Raw genomic sequence first — 13,645 nt, 5'->3', positions numbered from 1 at the left:
GCTTATGAGCTCTTGGATTAACAAATCCCATACAGTTGCCATTGAGTTTGCAACAAGAATGATGCAGACCATTCATCGGGCTATCCAGGTCCTTGAGATCATCCACAACCTAATGATAACAGTAGCCGCCTTTGCTCATACTAAAGATGTTATCATTCCTGTTCTTCAAGTAATCAGGCAAACACCAAGAAAGATCTTAGCACAAGAAAAGATAATGGATGGAGCAGCTCATAATTTACTCCGGTGGTCTACTTTACTCCAGATGAAGGAAGTTCTCTTCGAGGACACCAGCACCAAATGCAATCAAGTGGAGGAGGTCATCCATCCAATCCAGGACAAGGTGTTTGGGGTTTTATGTACTATTCTTGGCAGAAGGATCGAAGTTGAGACAGATGTGGATCTTCAAGAATTGGAAGAAAGGGTCAAGGTCATCTTTTGCAAAGATGAGAATGTGATTACAGATGAGCAAAGAGATCAAATGTTTGCTAGTATGCTCCTGATTGAGAAAATCAAGGAACTCGAGCCTGAATGGGACGCAGCTCTTTTCAAGGCCTTTGATCAGATTATTCACTTGGAGGAACGAATGAGGAATCTTCCTGAGATTCCTATTGCTAAGATTGAGGGAATCGTGTCCAGATTCATTGCATATGCTAAAAAGGAGCATTGGAAAGGGAATAAGGTTCTAGAAGAGAGGTTGTTATAGATGACATGGCACCTTAATTGTCATTGGTCTATGTTTCCTAGATTTTTGTGCCAAATTAAATATTTGGCTATGCATTTAATGTTGTGCAATAAAAAGGGAACTTTTGTAATAAAACCCTAATTAGGGTTTAGGTGTCAGAATCTCAGCCGTTGATCTTCTTTTGATTTGGGCCGTTCATTGTAATTGAGGATGCTATATATACCCTCACTCATTGAAATTAGAAAATTTAGAAGATTAGAAAATAAGAAATAGTTAGAAGTTTAGAGCTTTTGGAGAGAAGAAAGTTATTTTGTAGAAAGATTGAGCATTGAAGAAGGAATTTCAAGCAATTGTTGCCTATTTTGGCTTTGAGATCAATAAAATATTGAAGTTATGGTGTTTTATTGCAATTTTTGTGGCTATCTTCATGGTTGTTTACTTTCTTGAATCATTCTCAGTCGAAGTAGTATTTAAGTTTGAAAGGACTAAGTGTTGGGCTTGATTTTGGTGAGATTCACGTTCCAAACCACTAACTTCTTACTGATTGTGGGAACGCCTTGTGTGGTCAACTGGAGAGACTTGAATTACTTAAACCTCCAATCGTCATTGAGCTTTGGATATGTGCCTTTGTGGTAGTGTCCATGATCCTTGATGAATTGAAAAATCATTTGTTACCTTAGAAGATCGCATCAATTTCAGTTGGGTTGTTATCTCATGTCAATATTGAAATTGGTAGAATCTTGCCAAATCTAAGCCTACATTAGGCCATTCATAGGATTAGATCAGAATTTATCCCTTGCAAACTCTACCTTTTGATCTTTTTGAAGAACTTATTAGTTTTAGGAAATCTTGTTCCTGCAAATCGGAGGATGTAAGGCCCCTTGATGAAACAGCATTCACAACGACCACTGGTGCTTATCCACACGTAGAGACCCTACATAAAAGAACATTGGAGTCACCCTGATTGATCCTTTTTTGCGACATCTTCAGCAATCAGAGGCTTTATTCAAGAGAGGATAAGGTACCCTTGGGTATTTTATTCTGTGTATGATTGTGTACAAAATACACGTCAACACTAACCTGACTCATCCACCAGACCACTAATTAAAAAAGGTGGAAGAAACAATTATTCAAATTCAAATTTGATCATAAGGCATAAACAAACAATTCACTAAATCAGAAAGCAAAGTACTCCCGAAAAAACCACAAATAATCATGATTAGGAGAATTTGGACAAAATATAATCAATAATTATGAAAAGTACTAATCAGAAACAATTCTGGCATGGAAGAAGCTCGCACCAGGTCGACAATGGAGGATGACTATTTGTCTACCTCAATCAACCTTATAGCTCCTTCCTTCACCTCTTGGGATTTTAGTTTCCTATATTTTAAAAATTTCCCTATTTTTTAATAGCCATCCCCAAAAAATGGTCTCTGGAAATGTGTCTCCCTATCTCTAAAACTTGGTGTAACATATTCTATATGTGATGACTAACGGTCAGGCTTAGCTTTCTCTACGTTACAGATCAATCTCATGGTGCTTGCCAGCATATGTGAAATCACTGTAGCTCACAAAAAATCAATAATAGCATATGGGAAAGGGGGTACATAGACCCAAACTGAAGGGTGGTTTGACAAAGCTTCTTCATGAGGATGCAAAAATAACAGGAGAATATTGACACCTTTAACACTTATATTGTTTGCATGGGCACAATTAATGAGTAGCATGAGCAAAAACTGGAACTGATTGGTAGTCTTGTCCTTTTAGGAAATACAAAGAGGTTTGTATAGATGCTACAAGAGCAGGAAGAACTAGCTTTCTAGCTAAAAAGGTTGGTCACTAGTACTGAAATTTCCAACTTAGAGAGGCTCAACGGTGGCATATTTCGCTCACCTCAAACAACCCACACCAATCTAGCTAAGACCAGACCAATAATAAAGAAAGTAATTCTGCCCCTCATGCTCATGATGTGCCACATACTATTAGTATTGTCTATAGTGGCATTCCATCTACATGGTATTGACACAGCATGGAAAAAGTGTCAGTAGAATTTAATTACTCGAGTTTTAAATGGGAACGACTAGGCAAAAACTCAGCTAACTAAAAGGAATAGTATATTTTTAGTTATAGAGAAATTTCTGATTTTGTTATTTCATGTCAAATAGAGTACCAAAGATTATAAATAAACATAATACCTTAGAAAAAAAAAAGTCATGAATTCAAAAACAATTACTTATTTTGACTTGAGAGAGTTTATGTAAAATATACATGATTGATTATAAAATACTAGGCAAATGGTATCATCATCAACCATAGCCTATCATTTTAGTGATGACCTGTTGTGATGTTTTCACACATCGCCCCATTGCAAATGGGGACCCCTGCTTTTTTTCTGCTTTCTAGGGTTTGTTTTCTAGGTCTTTTAGGGTTTTGTCTGTTGGCCTTTGCATTTTGAGTGTTGTTGGGGAGATCAATAGGATAGCAGGTCCTGCTGGAGTAAAGTCCTGATCCTGAAATTTGGCTAAGTCTGAAAGTCCTGATCCTGAAATTTGGCTAAGTCTGAAAGTCCTGATCCTGAAATTTGACTAAGTCTGGAAACTAAAAAACCTCAAAAAACTAGATTTTGCAATATAACTCCTGGAGGTCTAAAACCACTCTTAAACATCCTGAAAGTATATATGGAATATAACTTAAAGTATAGGCTTATACTTAAATGTTATATTCCATAAAAATTATCCTGTCCGAGAGTTCAAAAAGTCAAATTTCGCTCCTGTCCTTCACTGAGGATCCAGAGCGCATAGCGCTCCTGTCCCTCTCAGGAGGACCAAGGCAAAAGCGCTCCTGTCCCTCTCCAAGGGACCAGGGCGAAAAGACTTATTTGAGCCATTCCTGGCCTTGTTTGGTCAAATTGAAACATCAAAGGCATAGTGAAGGACGAAATGAACATGATAAAGCATCCAGACTTGATCAAAAACGATGAAATGATGAAGTTTTTACCTAGAAGGTCAAAAGTGCTCCTGTCCCTCACTAAAGGACTAGAGCGCTTTTCTTTATATGCACAATTTTAGACCTCTTTTGGACATTAACTTTTATTCATAGCGTGAAGTAAGATGAAATCTTCCCTAGCAAAGGAATTTCGAGGTGAAAAGTGAGACATTTTGGCTTAGAAGGCAAAAAGTGCTCCCGTCCCTCACTGAAGGACCATGCCACTTTTCAAGTTTCTCTTCTTTGTTTGATATTTTATGGCAAAACTTGACTTAGATGGGAAGGACGAATGATGTTTTATGCCTTGGACGCAATTGAGAGGTTTAAAGAACAAAAAAGTATGCCAAGATGTAAAAAGTGCTCCCGTCCCTCTCCAAGGGACCAGAGCGATTTTCCAAAAAGTGCTCCTGTCCCTCTCCAAGGGACCAGAGCAATTTTCCAAAAAGTGCTCCCGTCCCTCTCCAAGGGACCAGAGCGATTTTCCAAAAAAGTGTAAATTTCCTGCAAAGACAAGGCAAGTTTGTGATTGAAATGAATGGAAGAGGACATGATTAGCCCATTGAAGATAATTTGGGAAGCTAGCAAAGGATGGATAAGCTTGAAGTTGAAAAAGTGCTCCTGTCCCTCACTGAAGGACCAGAGCGCTTAACATGTTATCTAGCCTTTCTCACCAATTTTGGACAAATTGAAGCCAAGGTGCGAGTTTGAAAAAGTGTTTAAAATGCCTTGAATTGGAATTAAGATGCAAGAGTTGCAAATTTTGACGACAATCGGCAAAAGTGCTCCTGTCCCTCACCAAGGGACCAGGGCGCAATTTCCAAATATGACCATTTACCTTGCATTTTGAAATGATATTTTTATTACCAAGGCTCAAGATGGAGTGAAATGTGATATTCTATGCCTGGAGGATAATTTGAAGTTGATATGATCAAGAATTCATGCAATGGACTCAAAAGTGCTCTTGTCCCTCACTGAAGGACCAGGGCGCTTTTTATGAAACAACAAATTCCCTCCGAGATTATGCTAAGGCAAAGTTGTGTGAGATGGGAAAGATCTTCTAAAGCATGGTGAACAAAGGTTTGACTTCAAAAAATTGAGAATCCTAGCCTAAAAATGAAAAAGTGCTCCTATCCCTCTCCAAGGGACCAGAGCGAAGTTAATGGCATTCATTATTTTTTACCATATTTGGGCGTTAATATCCTCCAAATCGCATTAGATGCCAAATTGCTAACTTTGGAATATTTGAAAAAATTAATTAAATTGGCATTTAATAAATTAATTTTGGGCCTCAAAAAATCGAATTTCTATTATAAAGGCATTTAAAATTAATTTTTTGTGAAATTAAAATTAAAAGTTGAGCGCACAAGGCATTATTTTGCCTTTATTTGACAAGTCGGCCTACTCCTTTTGAGGTTTTATTTATTATTTCACCTTTTATTTGCAAGGTCGGCCTCATGGGTAAGTGGAAGGTGAGCGCTCTATATATTGGAGGTGTTGTTTCACAATTCAAATCATTCAATCATCCTTCAAGTGCGAAATTGGAGAGCAATTTGAGGAGCGAAATCCAGAGGAGTGGAGCGAATTTCTACTAAGTGTGGAGAAGCTAGTGGAGGGCGAAATTCATCTTGAAAGCTATTGGAGAGGAGAATTTCTTGCTAGATTGGAGGATAAATTCCAGATTTTTTGAAGACATTTGAAGGCGAATTTCCAGATCTTGAGGAGGCTAGTGGAAGGTGGAGTTCTTTTCCAAAGCTAAAGGAGGTGCATTTTATCCAAGGGAGAGCTTTGATTTACACTTTGCCTAGCGAATTCTCCTATTTTTTGCATCATTTCTTAGAGTTAATTCTCAAGAGGAGGTATGGCAAAATCATCTTGACACCCTTATTCAAGGTTTGATTTTTTAGACATTTTTTGGAAAAATCTAAGTATTACATGGTTAATTAGGAAATGATAACTCAAGATTTATCATGAAGTTTCCTAATTAAAATCTTAAATCTTCCTTTTGAATCCTAATTTCTACATTTCAAGATATATTACTAATTTTGAAATGTTGTGTAGGTATCAAGATGGCGACTCCCAAGCTCGAAGGATCTACAAGTCGGAAGGTTCTCCTTAAGGAAAATCAAGCCAGATCAAGGACGGTCTCCTCCAAGAAGATCAAGCAAGGACAAGGGCGACCTCCTCCAGTCTAGCATTCGAAGGCGAGGTACATCAATCATCCTGCACATCAAGGACACAAGAAGTCAGAGCAAGGGTTCGTTGAAGAAGCAGATAGTTCCAAATGAGTTAATTAAAGCTAGCTTCTCAACAACATCAAATTGAATATCTACCAAGCTACAAGTGTCAGACGAGGTGGCATCCTAGTCATCACTTCTCCAGTTGGATTGGTCCACCTCAACAATGTCCAGATTCAATGTACCTAACTCATAGAAGGTAGCACAAACTTCAATGTACCTACCCCAGCTATCCATTGGTCGAATTTTCCAGAGAGGACATGTGTCCAAGCAATACAATTATTTCATTGGTCAAGCATTAAATGTTATGTAATGGTTGTAACAAACCCTAATTAGGGTTTTCATTATTGAATCTTGGCCATTGATCTCAAATTGATCTTAGCCATTGAATTGTATTGTGGGCACCATATAAGCCCCGGCTCTTCATTTTGTAAAGGGAATAGTTGGAAGCAGTCAGAAGACAGATAGAGAGTAGTTAGAAGGTGATTAGAATAGCAATTAGAGTAGAGTAGAGAGAGAAGGCAAAGATTGTTGCCAAGATGTTGTTGTAAAAGACTTGTAACTTCATTGAAGAAATGGTGAAATTTATGGGTCGATTCGACAATTTGCATGGTCTCTATACTTCTCATATTTGATTTCATGTTATTAGATGAGTGGAAGAAATGTGCTTGATTGATGGTGGAATTCGTATATCCATACTACTAGCAGTTTGTTGATTGTAGACTTGCCTTGTGTAGTCAACTGGAATCATTCAGCTTAAGCTTAACTTCAATTGTCGCTTCTTCATTGATATGCATCAACCTGATGGTGTCTATGCCTGCAGTGATGATTTGAACATCATAAAGCTTTCATTCGAAGATCGCACTAACCTTGTGGAGATGGTCCTGGGATGTCAAAACAAGACTTAGTTAGAATTTCATCAAAGATCATTCATTGCTCTTACATTCTTAGTGTTAGGATTAGATCCTTTCCTCGCCCTCATCTTTTTTCCTTTTTTCAAATCAAAGTTGGTCCCCTTGTGATTCCAGCAAATCAGAAGTTCAGTCATCAAGTGTAAGTCCCCTTGTGATTCCAGCAAATCACATCATACCACAGAGAGCTTATCCACACGTAGAGATCCTACAGCAAAGAACCTTGAAGTCACCCTGATTGATCCTTTTCGCGATATCTTCAGCATTCAGAGGCTTTACTCAAGAGAGGATAAGGTACCCTTGGGTATTTTATTCTGTGTTTGATAGTGTACAAAATACACGTCAACATGACCCAATGTGTTATTTTGGAATCCTCATTAGGATATAATTAAAAGAAATCTTCATTAGTTTAAAAAGTTTTAACTCATTGTATTTCAAAGTTAAACTTGAAAACATAGAATGCCCTAACCTTAACCCTAATCTAAAAACTGCAATATTCCCGTGTTTTTTTCTTTGTTGAAGTATAAAAATGAGGTGAAAAAAGTAAATTTATATATAGAAAAAAGGAAGAACTAAGGAAAACATTGGTAATTGACATGACAAATGAGGTGGGTGGGTGGTGATTACTTGGTGTTAAATTGCAAGATTTTGTAGTGTAATGCTACTACGCTATAGCCTAATGTTATTTGGAATTTCCTTAAGTTATTTTGTCTTGTCTCTGGTTATACTTTAAATAGCATATGAATTGTAAGACAAGGCGATGAAAACTGTGAACGTGTGTTTTGATGTAAATAGTAATGATGAAAAGACACAATTTTCTATTGCTGCTCTTAGGCTGTATGGTACATCTAGCATTACGGAAACTGACACTAGTGATAGCAAAGTATATTAATATTACCAATAGGCTCAGAGGAAAGTACCACAAAGTTGTAAGTTAAGTTCCCCGATTTTCGTCCTTTCTGGCTTTTGAATGTTGTAAACCTCTCCTTTCATATTAATATATTAGTTTACTCTTGCTTAAAAAGGAAAGTTGTGTTCCCGCCACTCTGGAAGTGGAAGTATATCTTTGCTTTTATGAACTGTTGGTAAACTAAACATTTGAATTTCAATTATTTTCTATTACTAACAATAAATAAATTTAAGGTTTCTGGGAAATAAGAGACATTTGTGTTTACTAGTTAACTGTTATCTATAGATATTGGGAAGAATTTCCAGTTGTCTTTTCCTTTTGGTCATGCAGCATGGATTAACCATCGATGTCGTGGTCTTTTTCTTTTTGTGGCAGGCCCTAACTTTGGAAGCAGAAGTACAGCTGATTGAGGGGTTCTAGCCAATACTTACAACTACACTACAAAACTATCAGTTGATTGTGGAAGAGTATATTCTGTTGAAAGGTTTTTGAATTGGCTACACGATAGGGTGTTGGTGGATGTGAATTGTTTTTAAAATTTTAAACAAATAGACATGTTTGATTGTTCTTGGCGTTTAATTGTACACTGTTCAACTTCCATATTTATAGAATCTTAGCATTGCCTTCACAGTTTGTTGTGCATTTGGCTTATTATGAGTAAGAATTAGCAAAGGACGCTCCTTACAATTATTTACATTGCAAGTAAAGGGCTGTTCTTAAACATCATACAGTTCAATGGTCAAATTAAATATTGACCAATAAAAATAGGACATATCTATTTATCACTTTTTAGTAGGGATAAGGTATAAAATTGCTTTCGACTCCTTGACTGTTTGATCATTGAAGCATGTGCTGTTTATGTAGTGTGCCTCAAATGATAAATAAATGAAGTGAGAAAATTAAATTTTCAATCATGTCTAAATTATCTTGTGTTACAAAATTTGAACTTCTCAAATCTAGTTCGATTTGAAGCAATTCTTGTAAGATGTCTAATGAGTAACTTAATGTACATGTTTTAGGCATGTTGGATGGTGAAAACTTTAGCAAGGAGGCTGTTAGAGTATGTTGAATGCAACTATAAGTATTAGTTCACAATCCTCCTTATATTTGTTTGAGGGAATTGCTTAGACAAATCTGTAGAAGATTCATGGTGAGAAAGCAAACATAGAGCCCTGTAGTGTTGGAGATTTGGACAAAGATTATGGGCTTGAACCGGTGACATCTAAATGGAGGTGATCCCCATTTTGGTTCAGCCATAACTCGTGGATGATGCATCATATCTTGCAATGACACGATACTTAGGTTCTTTGTTGTAGCACAAGTTTGAGCTAATTTTCAAAACTGAGGAATTGTAGCATTTTTTTTTATATATTGGAAATAATATACAAATATAACTCGCATGAGTAGTTGACTACAAAGATATACAAAGACTGATCAACAGCTGTAACAAAAATTCAAACAACACTGTTACTGATTGTATCCAACCAAACCAACTCACCATTAACCTAGCTGCCACTTTATTTAGACCACTATACAACTCCGTCAAAGAGAAAAGGGATTTGTCGGAGGTAATATTCATATAAATATATCACTACAGCAACAGCAAATGCCAAATAGAAGCACTGTTAAGAACCATTCACACCACTTTTTTGGATAAGGGAAGGTTCAATACCTTTTTCTAAAGACATGACTCGAGAATCAACACTTTTGAAGCAAAGACTTCTGGTACATTTTAATAGAGAAACACCAGGCAGAATGAAAACATCCATATCAGAACCACTATCAGGAGGAGGGCCAAGAGAATTGAGCATGTCCAACTGCCGAACAACATTTGAACTAATATGCTTTCTTTTATCTCAAATAACAAAAGCATTTGGAGCAAGAGGCTTGGTAGAAGAATTATCTCCACTAGGATTAACACCACTTACAAGAATATACACCAACACTAGCATCAACAATTGGATAGCTTGAACTACCTTTAGAAACACGAACAAAAGAAGCCACATGAAGATCACAATGTCTGAAAGATTTCTGTGAAGCGACACCAACCACTACAATGATATTTTGCATCACAATAATGGACCAAACCATGAAGCACCCTACCCCATTGGGTAGGATGAGAATAAAAAATTGTTTATGCTCAACAGTAAATTGTTCAATATTATCACCCTTTTTGTGCATTTGAGTGGCACATTTTTTTTTTATAAGCAACAAAGGTGGGTTTTTGAGAGGACCCAAGTCTTATAATAGGAATAAAACAAAAGCCCTTGAAGATAGGGGAGATGACTGAGTAGTTGAACGCGTTCCAATCGCTGTGATAGTAGTTGTTGATATAATACTTATATTTGTTGATTTAATGTCCAATTTTTTTGACAACATTGCACCAATAGTTGTGACTTTAAAGTTGTTATCGCTATGATGACTACCCATAATTGAATGAAATGTATCATTAGTTGTAAAAAACAACCAATCATGTGATACAAAACTAGAATCAAAATACGAGTATAGAGGTCTCTTTTGCATGACTGTTGGTCTCACTTTTTTTTGGCTGTTTTGGACACCTTGGCAAAAAGCATGTTGATGTGGCATCATATTTGATGATGTGTCCCTGAAACCTTAGTTATAAGCAGGGAACTTGCCAAGTAAATTGCTGTAAAAAATTGGGACTGATGTGAAATTTCCACGTAGGATTTTGAGAAGCGCAAAGTTAGGGGGCACAACTACTGGGTCCTCTCCCCTAGACGTTTATGAAGGAGAACTCTATAAAAAATAGGACAATGAAGTACAACCAAATAATAAGGATCAAGCAGCCCAAAAATCACCATACAACATCATACAAGCAACACCAAATGTATGGAACTAAGCCCATCAAATTTGGGCAAACAATCCAAAGGTAGAAGGGATTGGCTTTATTCAAGCGGTTTGAAGCCAAAACGTTACGAGGAGCATTGAACACCACCTTTTGTTGGATTTTTAGAGCATAACACCCAACCTCCAAAACAAATAAAAAAAAAAACAAAAAAAAAAAACGAGCCTTTGACATCTCTCTTGTGGGGAACTTGTAGACCTCATTACAACTTGTCAAACAGAGGCTACCCATCTTAGCGTGAAAGGGTTCAACATGATTTTTTTCTTTTAGATTGTTTCAATGATTCTTTTTTTCGAGCAACCTATCATTTTGTGATTGACTTTGTGGGAATTGTGACAACCACTTGGGACTCTTCAAGGCAATTTCCTACTCCCATACACCTAGTTTAGATGATAAGGCAACCTTAGAAGGGATCATAGAAGTTGTCTTTCTAAGAAAAGTCAATAGGCATGCATTTACATCCCTAAGATACATCTTCCTTTCTAGTAGTTTAAACTAAGATACATCTTCATTTCTAGCAGTTCAAATATACTGAAGAGTTTAAGTAGACACGACAAGACACTCTTCTAGAAACCAGCTTTACACGTTTGTAAGTAAATAAAAATTAGTGTAAAACTAACTTTGAAAATTTACAATAAAAAAACAAATGCATAGTAGATTTAACACTACATACCAGCTTTACACATTTGCAAGTAAATAAAAATTAGTGTTAAACTAACTTTGAAAATTTACAATAAAAAAACAAATGCATAGTAGAATTAACACCACTACATATTAGATAAGACTTGGACCTAGGACCTAACATGAACATTTTTTAGGTTAAATATAATTAGACCAAATTTGTGACATCCCATTTAATTAGCCTAGTTTAATCATTGAATTATTGTATTAATCTTTTGATAACAAGTAATTGGGAAAGAGAACTTGATTATGTTCGAGTATTGTTAGAGTATCATCGAGGAAAAGGTTCTAGCTGGTAGAGTTAACATGTCATGATAGAGCAACAAACACTCACCTAGATTTATGTAGTTGGGTTGCATGCATTTGAATACGATTAAGAATATTAGGTTCCAAAATTTGAATAATTACATTATTTAAGAATGATGCCTAAATATATTTGTATGAGTACCTAGAGAGCTTGGGTCAATAGCAAGTCACAAGCCAACTTAATGCAAAAGTGTGCTACTTGATTGTCATAAGAAGTAAATTTTGGTATTTCATAAGAAATAGATTCAAACTAAATAAAAAATTGCCATGAGAATGCAAAATAATATATAATTTTTTTACTTATTATTATAAGAAAAAAAAAAAAAAGTTTAAAAATGATTATATTTTAATATTAATACTATTGTAATAAAGAAATTAAATATGCTATCATTAAAAATTAGCAGTTTACTTTAAAAGGAGGAAGATTGAATTTATTTTAGAAGGGATAAAATAAAAAATAAAAGAAAAGATATAAATTCAAGCTTTTCCCCACGTGCCTTAGAAAATGCTTCCAACTTGTCCGAAAGCCTAAATGTGGAGGATGACAAAGGTTGTGTGATTTGGCCTTACGCTTGCCAGTTGGATGAGTTTTAAAAATAGTTAATAAGATGAGAGAGGAGGAGGGGGGGGCGGGGGGGTTAATCATACAAACTTAATCTCCAATATATTCAACAGATTCAACCTCGGTAGCTTATACTTCAAAATATATAGCAAAAACTGTAAAACATTCAAACTCATGAACAGATAACATCACAACACATATAACACCAGATTTAACGTGGAAACCCAAATAGGGAAAAACCACTGTGGGATTTCGGACCCACTAAGAAATATACCCTTCTAGAGTATGCTCGGTTAAAAGGAAATCCTATTAAAGATTACAAACACATTGCTAGATGTGACCCGGTTAAGGGATTTCCCTCAGATCTGTTAGAATCTTGCACTTTGTTAGAAGTGACCTTGTCAAAGGATTTCAAACACTCAACTAGAATGTTACCTTGCTAGAGGATTTACAAATAAGACTGTTAGGTCCACTCGGTTAAGAGATTTCCTATCACTTACAAAATAAATAACAGTAATAAAATATATCTGCAACTTCACATCTGAAATGCTAAAGCAGATTCTGTTTGCTCAAAACAATCTTGTCATAAGACTTATCTTGTCCCTTGTTGGGCTCGCTGGGCTTCTCAATCTGTTCTTCAATCAGATCTTCAAGCTTCTGTGCTTGGTAAACATTATTGTAGCATCATTGTGCATACATTTTCCGCATGCATTGTTCATCAAAAATTCCTTATTTATAAACAACTTCTATCCGCTTAATCTCCTTGATCACATTTCCCATGATCAATCTTAGCCATCAGATCATCAAACTTGACTAGGTTCAATGTATTCTTCGATCTGAAAAACATTTTACCTCGCCTTGGAACTTGCATTCCTTCCTTGGAACTTGTGCTAGGTTATTGCAGTTCAATCTGTGTTGTAGATCTTCCTCTTGATTTTCCATTGTCGTAGATCCTTAACAAACTTCTTGCGTGACATACCAATCATTTATTCATCTCCAACTCATCAACATCCTTCATTAAATAATGCTTTTATTCATCCAATGCGATCTATTATAACTCGGTTGTTACTTGGTTAATACTGAAATTCACTCAGTAGACATTCTGCCTTCTTTAACCGATATCGATAACCTTAGGGTTTACCGGCTAGGTACCTTAGGGTTTACCGACTAGGTTCTTTACTCGGTGACATAGTACAATATTAAACTTATAATCAACAACATATGTAGGATATCAAAACACTCAAAACAACATGATCTCATCATTGTCTAACTCGGTAATAGTTGCTCATTGAATAAATTTTTTCTCCCCTTCATTATCACATTCTTTCTCTGTCACTTACCGACCTCTTAATACTCATCAAAACATACTTCTGAAGATATGGCAACATCATACTAAATCAGAAAATCAATTTCTTGACATCAATGACAAAATAATATTATTAAGACAATAATCATCCTTCTTCAGTTATATCAATAACCTCCAACAACCTTCTCAATATCCT

At 36.0% G+C, this 13,645-nt stretch overlaps 1 protein-coding gene across 1 annotated transcript in view; it reads left to right on the top strand.

Moving 5' to 3' along the window:
* Positions 1 to 8,353, top strand: part of LOC131074964 (uncharacterized) — a 36,854-nt gene extending 28,501 nt beyond the window's left edge. Inside the window, exon 2 of the mRNA XM_058011717.2 lies at positions 8,101 to 8,353. Coding sequence (XP_057867700.2) covers positions 8,101 to 8,107 — 7 coding nt within the window. The 3' untranslated portion in view covers positions 8,108 to 8,353. The remainder of the gene's footprint in view (positions 1 to 8,100) is intronic.
* Positions 8,354 to 13,645: the final 5,292 nt, after the last annotated feature.

Source organism: Cryptomeria japonica, chromosome 2 (assembly GCF_030272615.1).
Source record: "Cryptomeria japonica chromosome 2, Sugi_1.0, whole genome shotgun sequence".
Classification (NCBI taxonomy): Eukaryota; Viridiplantae; Streptophyta; class Pinopsida; order Cupressales; family Cupressaceae; genus Cryptomeria; species Cryptomeria japonica.
The sequence above is the reverse complement of the archived record's forward strand: the minus strand, read 5'-3'. Positions and strand labels throughout refer to the sequence as shown.